The sequence below is a fragment of the Rhinoraja longicauda genome, chromosome 2, assembly GCF_053455715.1.
Source record: "Rhinoraja longicauda isolate Sanriku21f chromosome 2, sRhiLon1.1, whole genome shotgun sequence".
Lineage (NCBI taxonomy): Eukaryota > Metazoa > Chordata > Chondrichthyes > Rajiformes > Arhynchobatidae > Rhinoraja > Rhinoraja longicauda.
Window position 1 is genome coordinate 4,102,039 of NC_135954.1, and position 18,360 is coordinate 4,120,398.

The window sequence follows — 18,360 nt, forward strand, 5'->3', positions numbered from 1 at the left end:
TGGAGTAACTCAGCGGGTCAGGCAGCATCTCAGGAGTGAAGGAATGGGTGACGTTTCGGGTCGAGACCCTTCTTCAGACTCCATGTTTAGAGGTTAATTCGCTTCCACAAATTTTCCCTGGTGCACAGGAAAGAACTGGTGTGTGATAAATCGCTGGTCGGTGTGGGCCGAAGGGCCTGTTTCCAATGCTGTCTCTGATAAGAAAATAACTGCAGATGCTGGTACAAATCGAAGGTATTTATTCACAAAATTCTGGAGTAACTCAGCAGGTCAGGCAGCATCTCGGGAGAGAAGGCATGGGTGATGTTTCGGGTCAAGACCCTTCTTCAGACTGAAGAAGAAACGTCACCCATTCCTTCTCTCCCGAGATGCTGCCTGACCAGTCTCTGATAATCTAAGTTCATGTGACAGGTGCAAAATGAAGGCCATTCGGCCCATTAAGTCTATTCCGCCACTCAATCACGGCTGATCTATCTCTCCCTCCTAGCCCCAATCTCCTGCCTTCTCCCCGTAACCCACGACACCCGTACCAATCAAGAATTGCTAATCAATCTCTATCTGGTAATGCCACTGATTGAATGGTTTTCCTATCTCACGTGCGAACTTTATTTTCGTAGGAGGACGTGTTGTCCCGCGCAAGTGAGGAGAACTGAAGCGATGCCGGTCAACGACGAATTCACGGTACGCCTCCTTTCTAAACCTCTCTCGTGCCGGCAACTGTTCATTACAGATGTGCCTCAGTTTAAGAACAAGGGGTGGGCCGTTTAGAGCGGAGATGAGGAAGAACTTTTTCACTCAGAGTTGTGAATCTGTGGAATTCTCTGCCTCAGAGGCCAATCCTCTGAATGCATTCAAGAGAGAGCTGGATAGAGCTCTTAAGGATAGCGGAGTCAGGGGGTATGGGGAGAAGGCAGGAACGGGGTACTGATTGAGAATGATCAGTCATGATCGCAGTGAATGGTGGTGCTGGCTCGAAGGGCCGAATGGCCACCTCCTGCACCTATTGTCTATCTAACTGTAATTCGTCAAAACTACTAAACCTTGGCTAAATGGAGTTTATTGTCAAATGCACAAGTTTGTGCGGCACGGTGGCGCAGCGGTAGAGTTGCTGCCTCACAGCGCCAGAGACTCGGGTTCGATCCCGACTCCGGGCGCCGTCTGTACGGAGTTTGTACGTTCTCCCCATGACCTGCGTGGGTTTTCTCCAGGATCTTTGGTTTCCTCCCACACTCCAAAGACGTGCAGATTTGTAGGGCAATCGGCTGGGTGTAAATGTAAATCTTCCCTAGTGTGTGTAGGGCAGTGTTAGTGAGCGGGGATCGCTGGTCGGAGCGGACTCGGTGGGCCGAAAGGTTTGATCCTGAGACTATGTGACTATGATATTGCTGCAAACAGGATTTTCATGGTGTCTCTTTCTTCCTCACTGCAGTTTGGTTTAGTTCAGAGAGGCACCGCGGAAACAGGCCCTTCGGCCCACCGAGTCGGCGCCGCCCAGCGATCCCCGCACACACTAACAATATCCTACGAGTCAAGTCAAGTTTATTTGTCACATACACATACAAGATGTGCAGTGAAATGAAAGTGGCAATGCCTGCGGATTGTGCAAAAATTCACCATTACAGCATAAAAATTAAAATTAATACAGAAAGAAAATTGAGTTATAATAGTTAACAGTCCTGATGGCCTGTGGGAAGAAACTCCGTCTCATCCTCTCCGTTTTCACAGCGTGACAGCGGAGACGTTTGCCTGACCGTAGCAGCTGGAACAGTCCGTTGCTGGGGAGGTAGGGGTCCCCTATAATGTTGCCGGCTCTGGATCTGCACCTCCTGATGTATAGGTCCTGCAGGGGGGCGAGTGTAGTTCCCATGGTGCGTTCTGCCGAACGCACTACTCTCTGCAGGGCCATCCTGTCCTGGGCAGAGCTGTTCCCAAACCAGATTGTGATGTTGCCGGACAGGATGCTCTCTACAGCCCCAGAGTAGAAGCACTGAAGGATCCTCAGAGACACTCTGAATTTCCTCAGCTGTCTGAGGTGGTAAAGGCGCTGCCTTGCCTTACTCACCAGTGCGGCAATGTGTGTTGTCCATGTCAGATCCTCTGTGATGTGGACTGACTCCCAGGTATTTAAAGCTGCTCACCCTATCCACAGTAGACACATTTATTTCCAGTGCAATATACAACTTTGCTGAAGCCAATTAACCTCCAAACCTGTGCGTCTTTGGAGTGTGGGGGGAAACCGGAGCACCCGGAGAAAACCCACGCAGGTCACGGGGCAAACCCCGTACAGACATTGCCCATAGTCAGGATGGAACCCGGGTCTCTGGCGCTGTGAGGCAGCAACTCTACCGCTGCGCCACCCACTTTGCTTAACTTTCCGGCAGGGTTGGGTTCTGGGTGTGGGAACGTGGTATTGGAATTATATAAGGTCATAAGGGATAGGAGTAGAATTAGACCATTTAACCTACCTGATCTCCCGGTGGCTCAGCACTTCAACTCCCCCCTCCCACTCCCAATCTGCCCTTTCTGTCCTGGGCCTCCTCCATTGTCAGAGTGAGGCTCAGCGCAAATTGGAGGAACAGCACCTCATATTTCGCTTGGGTAGTTTACACCCCAGCGGTATTAACATTGACTTCTCTAACTTCAGATAGTCCCTGCTTTCCCTCTCCATCCCCTCCCCCTTCCCAGTTCTCCCACCAGTCTTCCTGTCCCCGACTACATCCTATCTTTGTCCCGCCCCCGCCCCCTCCCCCGACATCAGTCTGAAGAAGGGTCTCGACCTGAAACGTCACCCAACCTTCTCTCCCGAGATGCAATAGACAATAGGTGCAGGAGTAGGCCATGCGGCCCTTCGAGCCAGCGCCACCATTCAATGTGATCATGGCTGATCATTCTCAATCAGTACCCCGTTCCTGCCTTCTCCCCATACCCTCTGACTCCGCTATCCTTAAGAGCTCTATCTCGCTCTCTCTTGAAAGCATTCAGAGAATTGGCCCCCACTGCCCTCTGAGGCAGAGAATTCCACAGATTTACAACTGAAAAAGTTTTTCCTCTTCTACGTTCTAAATGGTGCCTGACCCGCTGAGTTACTCCAGCATTTTGTGTCTACATTCCATCATTGGCTGATCTATCTCTGCCTCCTAATCCCATTCTCCTGCCTTCTCCCCATGGCCACCCACGCTGGTGAAATTGGTGTTGCCAAGGTTGGATGGGAGCGATATGGGCCACACGTGGGCAGATGGGGCATCTTTGGTTGGCGTGGGCATGTTGGCGCAAGAAGGCCTGTGACCACGCTCTGACTCTGAGCTAGATTTTGTCCTGTTGCAGCTCTGCACTCTGATTGAAGGGGCTTTCAATGCCAATGCCAATGCCTTCCAAGCCTTGGAGGAGTTTCTGTTGGATAAGAGTGACCATCCGCCCCAGCAGTGCACCAAGCTGGTGCTGAACAAGCTCGACAAGTTGGCACACAAGGTAGGGCACCTTCCTTAAACTGCTTTCGAAAGGAGGGTAGATGGTTGGCACCTTGCTCTGTGGATGGCAATATCTTCTGCCATGGGGCAGTCGGGAATTGGCGGGACTGTTGTTCGTTGAAAGACCGGAGCGACTGGTCTTGTACACGCTGGAATTTAGAAGGATGAGAGGGGATCTTATTGAAACGTGTAAGATTATTAAGGGGTTGGACACGTTAGAGGCAGGAAATGTTCCCAATGTTGGGGGAGTCCAGAACCAGGGGCCACAGTTTAAGAATAAGGGGTAGGCCATTTAGAACGGAGATGAAGAAAAACTTTTTCAATCAGAGAGTTGTGAATCTGTGGAATTCACTGCCTCAGAAGGCAGTGGAGGCCAATTCTCTGAATGCATTCAAGAGAGAGTTAGAATGATAGCGGAGTCAAGGGGTATGGGGAGAAGGCAGGAACGGGGCACTGATTGTGAATGATCAGCCATGATCACATTGAATGGCAGTGTTGGCTCGAAGGGCCGAATGGCCTCCTCCTGCACCTATTGTCTATTGACATGTGTGTATGAAGGAACTGCAGATGCTGGTTTGAACCGAAGATGGACACTTCTACAGACTATCAGTCTCAACCCGAAACGTCACCTGTTCCTTTTCTCCAGAGATGGCGTCTGACCTGCTGAGTTGCCCCAGCTTTGTTTGTCCTTCAGTACGATGCCTAGATATGCGGATCAGGAGAGGTTGCACAGACTCTGATTGTTTTAGGTTCGTGGATTGTTGTTGGGGGTTGAGAGAAGACCTGAAAGAAGTATCTCAGAGTGTTTGATGGCACTGGGCCTGTACACGGTGGAGCTTTGAAGGATGAGGGGGAACCTTTTTGAAACTTACTGAATAGTGAAAGGCCTGGATAGAGTGGATGTGGAGAGGATGTTTCCACTAGTGGGAGAGTTCATAAGTTCTAGGAGCAGAATTAGGCCATTCGGCCCATCGAGCCTTCTCCACCATTCAAACATGGCTGAGCTATCTCCCTCTCAAATCCCATTCTCCTGCCTTCTCCCTGTAACCCCTGACACCCGTACTAATCAAGAATCTGGAGTAACTCAGCGGGTCAGGCGGCATCTCTGGAGAGAAGGAATGGGCGATGTTTCGGGTCAAGACCCTTCTTCAGGGTCAAGGACCAGAGGCCACAGCCTCGGAGTAAAAGAACGTACCTTTAGAAAAGAGATGAAGAGAAATTTTGTTGCCACAGAAAGTTTTGGAGGCCAAGTCAATGGATATTTTTAAGGCAGATATAGGTTCTTGATTAGCGCGGGTGTCAGGGGTTACGCGGGAGAAGGCAGGAGAATGGGGTTGAGAGGGAGAGATAAATCAGCCACGATTGAATGGCGGAGCGGACTTGATGGGACGAATGGCCTAATCCTGCTCCGAGAACGTGTGACCATTATGGGGAGGCTTGGATAGGATAGACAGTCAGAACCTTTTGCCAAAGTGGAAATGTCAATGATGACAAGACTTGGGTTTAATGTGCGAGGGGCAACTTTTAACGGAAAAGTGCCTGGGCAAGATTTCTATACGAAGAGGGATGGGGGGCTAGAACGAGCTGCCAGGAGTGATGGTGGAGGCAGACACGATAGTGGCATTGAAGAGACTTTTGAATAGGCACATGGATATGCAGGGGGGATTGTGGGTGGGGGGGGATGGGTCATGTGCAGGCATGTAAGAGTTGGTCTTGGCATCATGTTCAGCACGCTCAGTGTGGGCTAAAGGGCTTATCCCTGTGCTGCACTGTTCTACATGTACAATCGGCTTGTACTCGCTGGAATTTACAAGATTGAGGGGGGATCTTATAGAAACGTACAAAATTCTTACGGGGTTGGACAGGCTAGATGCAGGAAGATTGTTCCCGATGTTGGGGAAGTCCAGAACAAGGGGTCACAGTTTAAGGATAAGGGGGAAGTCTTTTAGGACCGAGATGAGAAAGTTTTTTTTTCACACAGAGTGTGGTGAATCTGTGGAATTCTCTGCCACAGAAGGTAGTTGAGGCCAGTTCATTGGCTATATTTAAGAGGGAGTTAGATGTGGCCCTTGTGGCTAAAGGGATCAGGGGGTATGGAGAGAAGGCAGGTACGGGATACTGAGTTGGATGATCAGCCATGATCATATTGAATGGTGGTGCAGGCTCGAAGGGCCGAATGGCCTACTCCTGCACCTATTTTCTATGTTTCTATAAAACAAACTGCAGATGCTCGTATAAATCAAAGGTCGACACAAAATGCTGGAGTAACTCAACGGGTCAGCTCGAAGAAGGGTCTCGACCCGAAACGTCACCCATTCCTTCTCTCCCGAGATGCTGCCTGACCCGCTGAGTTACACCAGCATTTTGTGTCTAACTGTAGTTATGAGTTGTAAATCTGTGGAATTCTCTGCCTCAGAAGGCAGAGGAGGCCAATTCTCTGAATGCATTCAAGAGCTAGATAGAGCTCTTAAGGATAGCGGAGTCAGGGGGTATGGGGAAAAGGCAGGAACAGGGTACTGATTGAGAATGATCAGCCATGATCACATTGAATGGTGGTGCTGGCTCGAAGGGCTGAATGGCCTCCTCCTGCACCTATTGCCTATTGTACTGTTCGATTTTCTATGATTGTAATTGTCTATCTGGTCTAAGTGTGTTTTTCTTGGGGGTTTTTTAGGAAATGGACAAAAATCAATTCTCAAATATCTCTCTCCTCTTGAAAGCGTTGCAGAGATTTTGCAAGGAAGATTCTGATGTTGGTCTGAACGATTTAATTAAGCATGGACTCATTCAGAAGATAAGTAGACTTATTCAGCTTCGGTGTTTAGAGACACGGCGTGGAAACAGGCCCTTCGGCCCACTGGGTTTGCATCGACCAGCGATCCCCGCACATTAACACTATCCTACGCACACTAGGGACAATTAACACAAACACCAAGCCAATTGACCTACAAACCTGCACGTGTTTGGAGTGTGGGAGGAAACCGAAGATCTCGGAGGAAACCCACGCAGGTCACGGGGAGAACGTACAAACTCCGTACAGACAGCGCCCGTAGTCAGCATGGAACCCGGGTCTCTGGCGCTGTGAGGCAGCAACTCTACCGCTGCGCCACCGTGCCACCCAACATACTCTCGTATCAAATTTAGATGTCAAGTATTTCTAGACACGAGGAAATGCAGGTGCTGGAATTTTGCTTGGAACGCAAAGTGCTGTAGGAATCCAGGCAACATCTCTGGAGGATGTGGATGTGGGACTTTTTCGGTTGCGACCTTCAGTCTGAAGAAGGATGTTCTCCACAGATGCTGCCTGACCTGCTGAGTTACTCCAGCACTCTGTGAAACGTCACCTATCCATGTTCTCCAGAGATGCTGCCTGACCCGCTGAGTTACTCCAGCACTCTGTGAAACGTCACCTATCCATGTTCTCCAGAGATGCTGCCTGACCCGCTGAGTTACTCCAGCTCTCTGTGAAACGTCACCTATCCATGTTCTCCAGAGATGCTGCCTGACCCGCTGAGTTACACCAGCAACTGATGTGCTACAATGCTGCGCACTATATTTTGCGCTCTGTATCTTTCCCCTTGTCAACTCTACCTATTGTACTTGAGATGGATTTGATTGTATTTATTTATAGTATTATCTATAGTAGTGACCATATCACCCCCGTCCTTTACAAGCTCCACTGGCTCCCCATCCCCCAGAGAAACCAGTACAAAATCCTCCTCATAACCTACAAAGCCCTCCATAACCTGGCCCCATCCTACCTGACTGACCTCCTCCACAGGCACACTCCCACCTGCACCCTCCGCTCTGCCGCTGCCAACCTCCTGTCCCCCCCCCCATCCGGACCAAACTCAGATCCTGGGGGGACAGGGCTTTCTCCATCGCTGCTCCCACCCTCTGGAACTCGCTACCCCAAACCGTCAGAGACTCCTCCTCAGTCATCACATTCAAAACATCACTGAAGTCTCACCTGTTCAGCACTGCCTTCAACCACTGACCGTCACCTCACCTTCTGTCTCCTTTTTCTGTTCGTTTACTTATTTATCTATTTATTTTCTTCTCTATGTTCTAGAAATCCCTGTAAAGCGTCTTTGAGTGTTTGAAAAGCGCTATATAAATGTAATGCATTATTATTATTATTATTATTATTATTTGGAAAGAATGCTTTTCATTGTACCTCGGTAAACTGAAAATAATAAGCCGGTGGAACACCGGTACAGTTGCTGCCTTACAGCGAATGCAGCGCTGGAGACCCGGGTTCCATCCCGACTACAGGCGCCGTCTGTACGGAGTTTGTACGTTCTCCCCGTGACCTGCGTGGGTTTTCTCCGAGATCTTCGGTTTCCTCCCACACTCCAAAGACGTGCAGGTCTGTAGGTTAACTGGCTTGGTATAAATGTAAAAATTGTCCCTGGTGTGTGTAGGATAGTGTTAATGTGCAGGGATCGCTGGTCGGCGCGGACCCGGTGGGCCGAAAGGGCCTGTTTCCGCGCTGTATCTCTAATCTAAAGCCTGAACCTAATGTTTACAAAATGCATTTGCTAAAGTAACTAAGCCTCCTGTGTTGTTTTACATGGTCCTTTGGTTTGAGCGAGCTACAGAGTTTTTGAAAACCGTTGAACTGAAATCAAATGAGTTTCTCGTGACTTTGGTTGAAGATATGTTTGACACCATATTGGTAAGTCCCCCCCACACTAGAGACAGCACGGTGGCGTAGCGGAAGACGCGCTGTCTCACAGCGCCGGAGACCCGGGTTCGATCCCGACCGCGGGCGCCGTCTGTACGGAGTTTTTACGTTCTCCCCGTGACCTGCGTGGGTTTTCTCCGGGTGCTCCGGTTTCTTCCCACACTCTAAAGACGTGCAGGTTTGTAGGTTAATTGGCTTCGGTAAAATTGTAAATTGTCCCTAGTGTGTGTAGGATCGTGTTAATGTGCGGGGATCGCTGGTCGGCACGGACCCGGTGGGCCGAAGGGCCTGTTTCTGCGCTGTATCTCTAAACTGAATGGGACGAGAAATAATTTGTGCTACATCTTGAAACTTTAGTTTAATTTAGTTTAGAGATACAGCGCGGGAACAGGCCCTTCGGTCCACCGAGTCCGCCCAGCCCTGCTATCCCCGCACATTAACACTATCCTACACCCACTAGGGACACTTCTTACGTTTACCAAGCCAATTAACCTACAAACCTGCACGTCTTAGGAGTGTGGGAGGAAACCGAAGATCTCTGAGAAAACCCACGCAGGTCACGGGGAGAACGTACAAACTCCGCAAAGACGGCGCCCGTAGTCGGGATGGAACCCGGGTCTCCGACGCTGCATTCGCTGTAAGGCGGCAACTCTACCGCTGCGCCACCGTGCCGTCCTAATCTGTACGGAGTTTGTACGTTCTCCACAAGATCTGCGTGAGTTTTCTCCGGGTGCTCCGGTTTCCTCTCCAAAGACGTGCAGATGTGTAGGTTAATTGGCTTCGGTAAAATTGTAAATTGTCCCTAGTGGGTGTAGGATAGTGTTAGTGTGCGGGGATCGCTGGTCGGCGCGGACCCGGTGGGCTGAAGGGGCCTGTTTCCGCGCTGTTTCTCTAAAGTAAATGGGACTAGAAATAATTATTTTTACATCTTGAAACATGTGTGCTTTTCTTTTTCTCTCCTAGGCAATTTGCAAATGCAGCAGTGAAGGTAAGACAAGAAAAATGGGCTAATTCTGCTCCTAGAACTGATGAAGAGAGAAAGAGAGAAGTGGGGAGAGGGAGAGAGAGAGATAGCAAATGGAAACCATACTTTCAAAGGAAAGGAAGAGGGTGGCTTACTTTCATTTAGTTCCCTGGAATCTTTCTCGGCCTCACAGAAAGGGACTAATTAGATGAGATTCAGCCTGGAAAGAGGCAGGAAACATGTTCCCGATGTTGGGGGGAAGTCCAGAACCACGGGCCACAGTTTAAGAATAAGGGGTAGGCCATTTTGAACGGAGATGAGGAAAAACTTTTTCACCCAGAGAGTTGTGAATCTGTGGAATTCTCTGCCTCAGAAGGCAGTGGAGGCCAGTTCTCTGAAAGAATTCAAGAGAGAGCTAGATGGAGCTCTTAAGGATAGCAGAGTCAGGGGGTATGGGGAGAAGGCAGGAACGGGGTACTGATTAAGAATGATCAGCCATGATCACATTGAATGGTGGTGCTGGCTCGAAGGGCCGAATGGCCTCCTCCTGCACCTATTGTCTATTGTCATCCTCTCCACAGTGGAACTGATTGTAGACTTTCGAAGAGCTCCCCCTCCCCTCCCCCCACTCACCATCAACAACACCACAGTCACATCTGTGGAGTCATTTAAGTTCCTTGGAACCAACATCTCCAAGGACCTTAAATGTGGGGGCCACCATCGACTCCACAGTCAAAAAGGCCCAACAGAGGATGTACTTCCTGTGGCAACTGAGGAAACACAATCTGCCACAGGCAATGATGGTCCAATTCTATACTGCTATCATTGAGTCCGTCCTCACCTTCTCCATCATGGTCTGGTTTGGCTCAGCCACCAAGCACGACATCCGGAGGCTGCAACGGATCGTTCGCACAGCTGAGAAGGTTGTTGGCTGCAACCTTCCCCCCATTGACGAACTGTACACTGCAAGGGCCAGGAAGCGAGCGGGCAAGATCATCTCTGACCCCTCTCACCCTGGCCACAAACTCTTTGAAGCACCTCCCTCTGGAAGGCGACTCCGGACTGTCAAAGCAGCCACAGCCAGACATAAAAACAGCTTTTTTTCCCCACGAGTGATGGTTCTACCCAATAACCAAAGTCTGTAGTCTCTATTTTTTGCTCTGGTTTATTTTCACCCACATGTTTAGACCGTAATGTTGTATCCTTATTGTTTTGATGTGTTTTTCCTTTATTCTTAATTGTTAACTGTTTTTTTTTGTGTTGTCATTTGTGAGCGGAGCACCAAAGCACATTCCTTGTATGCCGGAATGGCGGGACTGTCGTATATTGAAAGACTGGAGCGACTAGGCTTGTATACACTGGAATTTAGAAGGATGAGAGGGGATCTTATCGAAAGGTATAAGATTATTAAGGGGTTGGACACGTTAGAGGCAGGAAACATGTTCCCAATGTTGGGGGAGTCCAGAACCAGGGGCCACAGTTTAAGAATAAGGGGTAGGCCATTTAGAACAGAGATGAGGAAAAGCTTTTTCAGTCAGAGAGTTGTGAATCTGTGGAATTCTCTGCCTCAGAAGGCAGTGGAGGCCAATTCTCTGAATGCATTCAAGAGAGAGCTAGATAGAGCTCTTAAGGATAGCAGAGTCAGGGGGTATGGGGAGAAGGCAGGAACAGGGTACTGATTGGGAATGATCAGCCATGATCACATTGAATGGCGGTGCTGGCTCGAAGGGCTGAATGGCCTCCTCCTGCACCTATTGTCTATTGTATGTGCACATACTTGGCCAATAAACTTATTCATTCATTCACATCCACTCTATCCAGGCCCTTATCCAAATCTTCACCGATTTGCTTTTATTTTACAGGGCAGATGCAGCTTATGGACAGCTTTCTACTGCAGTTAGGCCACGGAGTGACTGATTTCCGTCTCAAAATTAACATCAGACTGGAGGTAACGATTCCATTGTCCATGAAATTACTTTCCATTAAAACTAAAGACACCGGGCGGCATGGTGGCGCGGCGGTAAAGTCGCTGCCTCTCAGCGCCAGAGACCCGGGTTGGATCCCGACTACGGGTGCTGTCTGTACGGAGTCTGTACGTTCTCCCCGTGACCCGCGAGATCTTCGGCTTCCTTCCTCACTCAAGACGTCCAGGTTTGTCGGTTAATTGGCTTGGCGTAAATGTAAAATGATCACTAGTGTGTGTGTGTGTGTGTGTGTATAGGGTAACGTTAGTGCGCGGGGATCGCTGGTCGGCGCGGACTCGGTGGGCCGAAGGGCCTGTTTCCGAGCTGTATCGCTAACAGTTTTTGTCTCCTAATCTGAGGAAGGACATTCTTGCCATAGAGGGAGTACAGAGAAGGTTCACCAGATTGATTCCTGGGATGGCAGGACTTTCATATGAAAAAAGACTGGATAGACTGGGCTTGTACTCGCTGGAATTTAGAAGATTGAGGGGGGATCTTATAGAAACTTACAAAATTCTTAAGGCTTTGGACAGGCTAGATGCAGGAAGATTGTTCCCGATGTTGGGGAAGTCCAGAACAAGGGGTCACAGTTTAAGGATAAGGGGGAAGTCTTTTAGGACCGAGATGAGAACGTTCTTTTTCACACAGAGAGTGGTGAATCTGTGGAATTCTCTGCCACAGAAGGTAGTTGAGGCCAGTTCATTGGCTATATTTAAGAGGGAGTTAGATGTGGCCCTTGTGGCTAAAGAGATCAGGGGGTATGGAGAGAAGGCAGGTACAGGATACTGAGTTGGATGATCAACCATGATCATATTGAATGGCGGTGCTGGCTCGAAGGGCCGAATGGCCTATTCCTGCACCTATTTTCTATGTTTCTATGTTTCTATGTAACTAAACTTAAAACTTAAAGCATAATAGTCTGAAGAAGGTCTGAAGAATAAAATAAAGGGGAGGCCATTGAAAACTGAGGTGAGAAGAAACTTTTTCACCCAGAGAGTTGTGAATTTGTGGAATTCTCTGCCGCAGAAAGCAGTGGAGGCCAATTCACTGGATGGATTTAAAAGAGAGTTAGATAGGGCTCTCGGGGCTAGCGGAATCGAGGGATATGGGGAGAAGGCAGGCACGGGTTACTGATTGTGGACGATCAGCCATGATCACAATCAATGGCGGTGCTGGCTCGAAGGGCCGAATGGGCCTCCTCCTGCACTTATTTTCCATGTTTCGACCCGAAACGTCACCCGTTCCTTCTCTCCAGAGATGCTGCCTGTCCCGCTGAGTTACTCCAGCATTTTGTGTCTATCGTCTTAAGCTAAAAACGAAACTGATTTTATTTTTCTTCCCGTTGTAGGCTTTGAGGACATTCAATTCTGTGCTCGATTTAATCTCTCGTGAGAGTAAGATAAAATTTCACTTGTCTGAAGAAGCGAATGGTTTAATGTAAGAGTTTAGACAAATTATCACCTTCTTGCCTCATTACATACAGTATAGTTCTGTTATAACACAATCACAGAGTGATAGTGTTGAAACAGGCCCTTCAGCCCAACTTGCCCACACCGGCCAACATGCCCCATCTACACTGGTCCCACCTACCTGCGTTTGGCCCATAATCCCTCTGAACCTGTCCTATGCACACACCTGCCCAAATTTTTCTTAAGTGTTGCAAAAGTACCAAAACTAAACTAATGTGCATCAGTTGTACAGTTATCAGGCAATTAAACCATCCTACCACAACTGGAAACCAACGCTGAGCTACTATCTACCTCATTGGTGACTATCCTTGATCGGACTTTGCTGGCTTTACCTTGCACTAAATGTTATTCCCTTATCATGTATTTATACACTGTAAATGACTCTAATGTTATCACGTACTGTCTTTCTGCTGTCTGGATGGCACGCCACAAAAGCTTTTCACTGCACCTCGGTACACGTGAGAATAAGTTAAACTAGTTTGAATTACAAGCAACGTGTTCATCAGAACCTAATGTTACAGAAAGCCACGTTAGACCAACAATTGGCTTGATAGTAATCATGTATAGTCTTTTCACTGTCGTTGAGCGGTCCACATGTACAGATACATAATACATAAGAACATAGAAAATAGGTGCGGGAGGAGGCCATTTGGCCCTTCGAGCCAGCACCGCCATTCATTGTGATCATGGCTGATCATCCACAATCAGTAACCCGTGCCTGCCTTCTCCCCATACCCCTTGATTCCACTAGCCCCTAGAGCTCAATCTAACTTTAAAAAATTCATCCAGTGAATTGGCCTCCGCTGCCCTCTGTGGCAGAGAATTCCACAAATTCACAACTCTCTGAGTGAAAAAGTTTCTTCTCACCTCAGTTTAAAATGGCCTCCCCTTTATTCTTAGACTGTGTGGCCCCTGGTTCTGGACTCCCCCAACATTGGGAACATTTTTCCTGCGTCTAGCTTGTCCAGTCCTTTTATAAATTTACACGTCTCTATAAGATCCCCCTCTCATCCTTCCAAACGCCAGTGAATATAAGCCCAGTCTTTCCAATCTTTCCTCGTACGACAGTCTCGTATAATACCTGATGCTCCATGTTGATAACCCATTTTATTAATTTCCTGCCTTGAATATCTGAATTTGTGGTGTTTGTATTTGCAGGCTCGATCTGGCAAAAACTATCCTGGATGTTGGAGGTAAGAACTTCAATTTATTTATGCTATTTTTCTTTTCTTGAAGAATAAAGTTCGGCACGGTGGCGCAGCGGTAGAGTCGCTGCCTCACGGCGCCAGAGACCCGGGTTCCATCCTGACTACGGGTGCTGTCTGTATGGAGTTCTCACGTTCTCCCCGTGACCTGCGTGGGTTTTCTCCTGTTTCCTCCCACACTCCAAAGACGTGCAGGTTTGTTGGTTAATTGGCTTCGATAAAATAAATTGGTAAACTGTCCCAAGTTTGTCGAGGAGTGTCAGTGTGCGGTGATCGCTGGTCGGCGTGGAATCAATGGGCCGAAGGGCCTCTTTCCACGCTGTATCTCTAACCCAATTTCTTCTTGTCACACTTCTTCCCTCTTCCATCCAATTTCAACAACTACCTTGTTTCCAACTGTAGTCATAGAAACATAGAAAATATGTGCAGGAGGAGGCCATTCGGCCCTTTGAGCCAGCACCGCCATTCATTGTGATCATGGCTGATCATCCACAATCAGTAACCCATGCCTGCCTTCTCCCCATATCCCTTGATTCCACTAGCCCCTAGAGCTCTATCTAACTCTCTCTTAAATCCATCCAGTGAATTGACTTCCACTGCCCTCTGTGGCAGAGAATTCCACAAATTCACAACTCTCTGGGTGGAAAAAGTTCCTTCTCACCTCAGTTTTAAATGGCCTCCCCTTTATTCTAAGACAATAGACAATAGGTGCAGGAGTAGGCCATTCACCCCTTCGAGCCAGCACCGCCATTCAATGCAATCATGGCTGATCACTCTCAATCAGTACCCCTTTCCTGCCTTCTCCCCATACCCCCTCACTCCGCTATCCTTAAGAGCTCTATCCAGTCTCTCTCTTGAAAGCATCCAACGAACTGTCCTCCACTGCCTTCTGAGGCAGAGAATTCCACACCTTCACCACTCTCTGACTGAAAAAGTTCTTCCTCATCTCCGTTCTAAATGGCCTACCCCTTATTCTTAAACTGTGGCCCCTTGTTCTGGACTCCCCCAACATTGGGAACATGTTTCCTGCCTCTAATGTGTCCAATCCCCTAATTATCTTATATGTTTCAATAAGATCCCCCCTCATCCTTCTAAATTCCAGTGTATACAAGCCCAATCGCTCCAGCCTTTCAACATACGACGTCCCGCCATTCCGGGAATTAACCTAGTGAACCTACGCTGCACGCCCTCCATAGCAAGAATATCCTTCCTCAAATTTGGAGACCAAAACTGCACACAGTACTCCAGGTGCGGTCTCACCAGGGCCCGGTACAACTGTAGAAGGACCTCTTTGCTCCTATACTCAACTCCTCTTGTTACGAAGGCCAACATTCCATTGGCTTTCTTCACTGCCTGCTGTACCTGCATGCTTCCTTTCATTGACTGATGCACTAGGACACCCAGATCTCGTTGAACTCCCCCTCCTCCTAACTTGACACCATTCAGATAATAATCTGCCTTTCTATTCTTACTTCCAAAGTGAATAACCTCACACTTATCTACATTAAACTGCATCTGCCATGTATCCGCCCACTCACACAACCTGTCCAAGTCACCCTGCAGCCTTATTGCATCTTCCTCACAATTCACACTACCCCCCAGCTTAGTATCATCTGCAAATTTGCTAATGGTACTTTTAATCCCTTCGTCTAAGTCATTGGGAGCATTTTTCCCGCATCTGGCTTGTCCAGTCCTTTTAGAATTTTATACGTCTCTATAAGATCCCCTCTCATCCTTCTAAACTCCAGTCACAAGACCATAGCAGCAGATTTGGCTCGCTAAGTCTACTCTGCCATTCAATCATGGCCGACTCGTCTTTCCTTCCCCATCCCCATTCTCCGGCATTCTCTGCATAACTTTTGGTTCCCTTACTGATCCAGAAACTTGCAATCTCAAAATACCCAATCACTTGGCCTCCACAGCTGTCTGTGGCAAAGAATTCCACAGATTCACCACCCTCTGGCTAAAGAAATCCCTCCATCTCCATTCTAATGGTATGTCCTTTTATTCTGAGGCTGTGCCCTCTGGTCTAGTTTGGTTTAGTTTAGAGATACAGCGCGGAAACAGGCCCTTTTCGGCCCACCTGGTCTGCGCCGACCAGCGATCCCCGCACACTAACACTATCCTACACCCACCAGGGACAGTTTTTACATTTATACCTTGCCAATTAACCTACCCGAACGTGCATGTCTTTGGAGTGTGGGAGTAAACGAAGATCTCGGAGAAAACCCACATTCACACGCTGTGCCTGCCACATCTGCGTAGCCCCATTTGCTCAGGTTTGTCTTGCATTGGCCCATCCCTGTGCGGAGCCTATTGAGGGACTTCCAGGTCTTCCAGTCACACCTGTGACCAGGTGGGAGCCGTTCCTTGGTTGGGATGGGCAGCTTTTCATGGCCGTGGTGGTTTTCACAGCGTTTCTTTTCCCACAAGGCTGGTCTGGTAGATGGAAGATCTGGACCGCTCTCTAGTTGGTGAGAGGACGGTTCAGTTGCCTGATAACAGCTGGGAAAAATCTGTCCCTGAATCTGGAGGTGTGCGTTTTCACACCTCTGTACCTCTTGCCTGAGCAGAGGGAATGAAAATAGACAATAGGTGCAGGAGGAGGCTATTCGGCCCTTCGAGCCAGCACCGCCATTCACTGTGATCATGGCTGATCATTCTCAATCAGTACCCCGTTCCAGCCTTCTCCCCATACCCCTTGACTCCGCTATCCTTAAGAACTCTAACTCTCTCTTGAAAGCATCCAGTGAATTGTCCTCCACTGCCTTCTGAGGCAGAGAATTCCACAGCTTCACAACTCTCTGACTGAAAAAGGTTTTCCTCATCTCCGTTCTAAATGGCCGACCCCTTATTCTTAAACTGTGGCCCCTGGTTCTGGACTCTCCCAACATTGGGAACATGTTTCCTGCCTCTAACGTGTCCAATCCCGTAATAATGTTATGTTTCGATAAGATCACCTCTCATCCTTCTAAATTCCAGTGTATACAAGCCCAGTCGCTCCATTCTTTCAACGGAGATGAGGAAGAACTTTTTCAGTCAGAGAGTGGTGAAGGTGTGGAATTCTCTGCCTCAGAAGGCAGTGGAGGCCAGTTCGTTGGATGCTTTCAAGAGAGAGCTGGATAGAGCTCTTAAGGATATCAGAGTGAGGGGGTATGGGGAGAAGGCAGGAATGGGGTACTGATTGAGAGTGATCAGCCATGATCGCATTGAATGGCGGTGCTGGCTCGAAGGGCTGAATGGCCTACTCCTGCACCTATTGTCTATTGTCTATATGACAGTCCCGCCATTCCGGGAATTAAACTAGTAAACCTATGCTGCACGCCCTCAATAGCAAGAATATCCTTCCTCAAATATGGAGACCCAAACTGCACACAGTACTCCAGGTGCGGCCTCACTAGGGCCCTGTACAACTACAGAAGGACCTCTTTGCTCCAATACTCGACTCCTCTTGTTATGAACGCCAACCGGGGTGAGAATGGTCCTTGATTGTGGTGCTGGCCTTGCCGAGGCAGCGTGAGGTGCAGATGGAGTCAATGGAAGGGAGGTTGGTTTGTGTGATGGTCTGCGCTGCTACCACAACTCCGATGGGCCGAAGGGCCTGTATCCCTACTGTATATCTAACCCAGCAACCTCTCTCTTCCTTTTGAAACTAGACTATGAAATTCAGGTGGCTATTTCAGAGGCGCTGTGCCGAATGACAGACCGGAAGACCAGAGAGGTGTTGATTTACAAGTGGTTTGACGATCACAATGCAAATGCATTCAAAGAGATCAAAGACTTTGAATTTGAAACTGTAAGTTTGCTGACTCTTTTTTTCTTGTGACCAAACGCTTGTAGGATATCGAGAGGGAAATGAGAGACTTTTCTACCCAAGTCAAGTGTTGAGATTGTTTTATTGTTAAACTCGTCAAACCATGTTTTAGATTTTTAAAAGATTTTTAGAGATACAGTGCGGAAACAGGCCCTTTCGGCCCACCGGGTCCGTGCCGCCCAGCGATCCCCACACACTAACACTCCTACACACACTAGGGGCAATTTTTACATACGCCCAGCCAATTAACATGCACGTCTTTGGAGTGTGGGAGGAAACCGAAGATCTCGGAGAAAACCCACGCAGGTCACGGGGAGAACGTACAAACTCCGTACAGACGGCGCCTGTAGTCAGGATGGAACCTGAGTCTCCGGCGCTGCATTCGCTGTAAGGCAGCAACTCTACCGCTGCGCCACCGTGCCACCCTTACTGTTCTATAAAGGGCGGCACGGTGGCGCAGCGGTAGAGTTGCCGCCTTACAGCGAATGCAGCGCCGGAGACCCGGGTTCCATCCCGACCATGGGTGCTGTCTGTACGGAGTTTGTACGTTCTCCCCGTGACCTGCGTGGGTTTTCTCTGAGATCTTCGGTTTCCTCCCGCACTCCAAAGACCTACTGGCATGTAGGTTAATTGGCTGAGCGAATGTAAAAAAATGTTCGTAATGTGTGTAGGATGGTGTTAATGTGCGGGGATCGCTGGTCGGCGCCGACCCGGTGGGCCGAAAGAGCCTGTTTCCGCGCTGCATCTCTAAACTAAAAAACTTGTATGTCCCAAGACATATAATCATTTA

The 18,360-nt window shown here is 48.7% G+C and overlaps 1 protein-coding gene across 1 annotated transcript in view; it reads left to right on the top strand.

The window, feature by feature from the left end:
* Positions 1-657: 657 nt before the first annotated feature.
* LOC144611027 (synaptonemal complex protein 2-like) overlaps positions 658-18,360 on the top strand; it is a 61,150-nt gene continuing 43,447 nt past the window's right edge. The window contains exons 1-8 of the mRNA XM_078430112.1: positions 658-681; positions 3,325-3,468; positions 8,059-8,145; positions 9,118-9,142; positions 10,981-11,066; positions 12,431-12,519; positions 13,710-13,744; positions 17,413-17,552. Coding sequence (XP_078286238.1) covers positions 658-681; positions 3,325-3,468; positions 8,059-8,145; positions 9,118-9,142; positions 10,981-11,066; positions 12,431-12,519; positions 13,710-13,744; positions 17,413-17,552 — 630 coding nt within the window. The remainder of the gene's footprint in view (positions 682-3,324; positions 3,469-8,058; positions 8,146-9,117; positions 9,143-10,980; positions 11,067-12,430; positions 12,520-13,709; positions 13,745-17,412; positions 17,553-18,360) is intronic.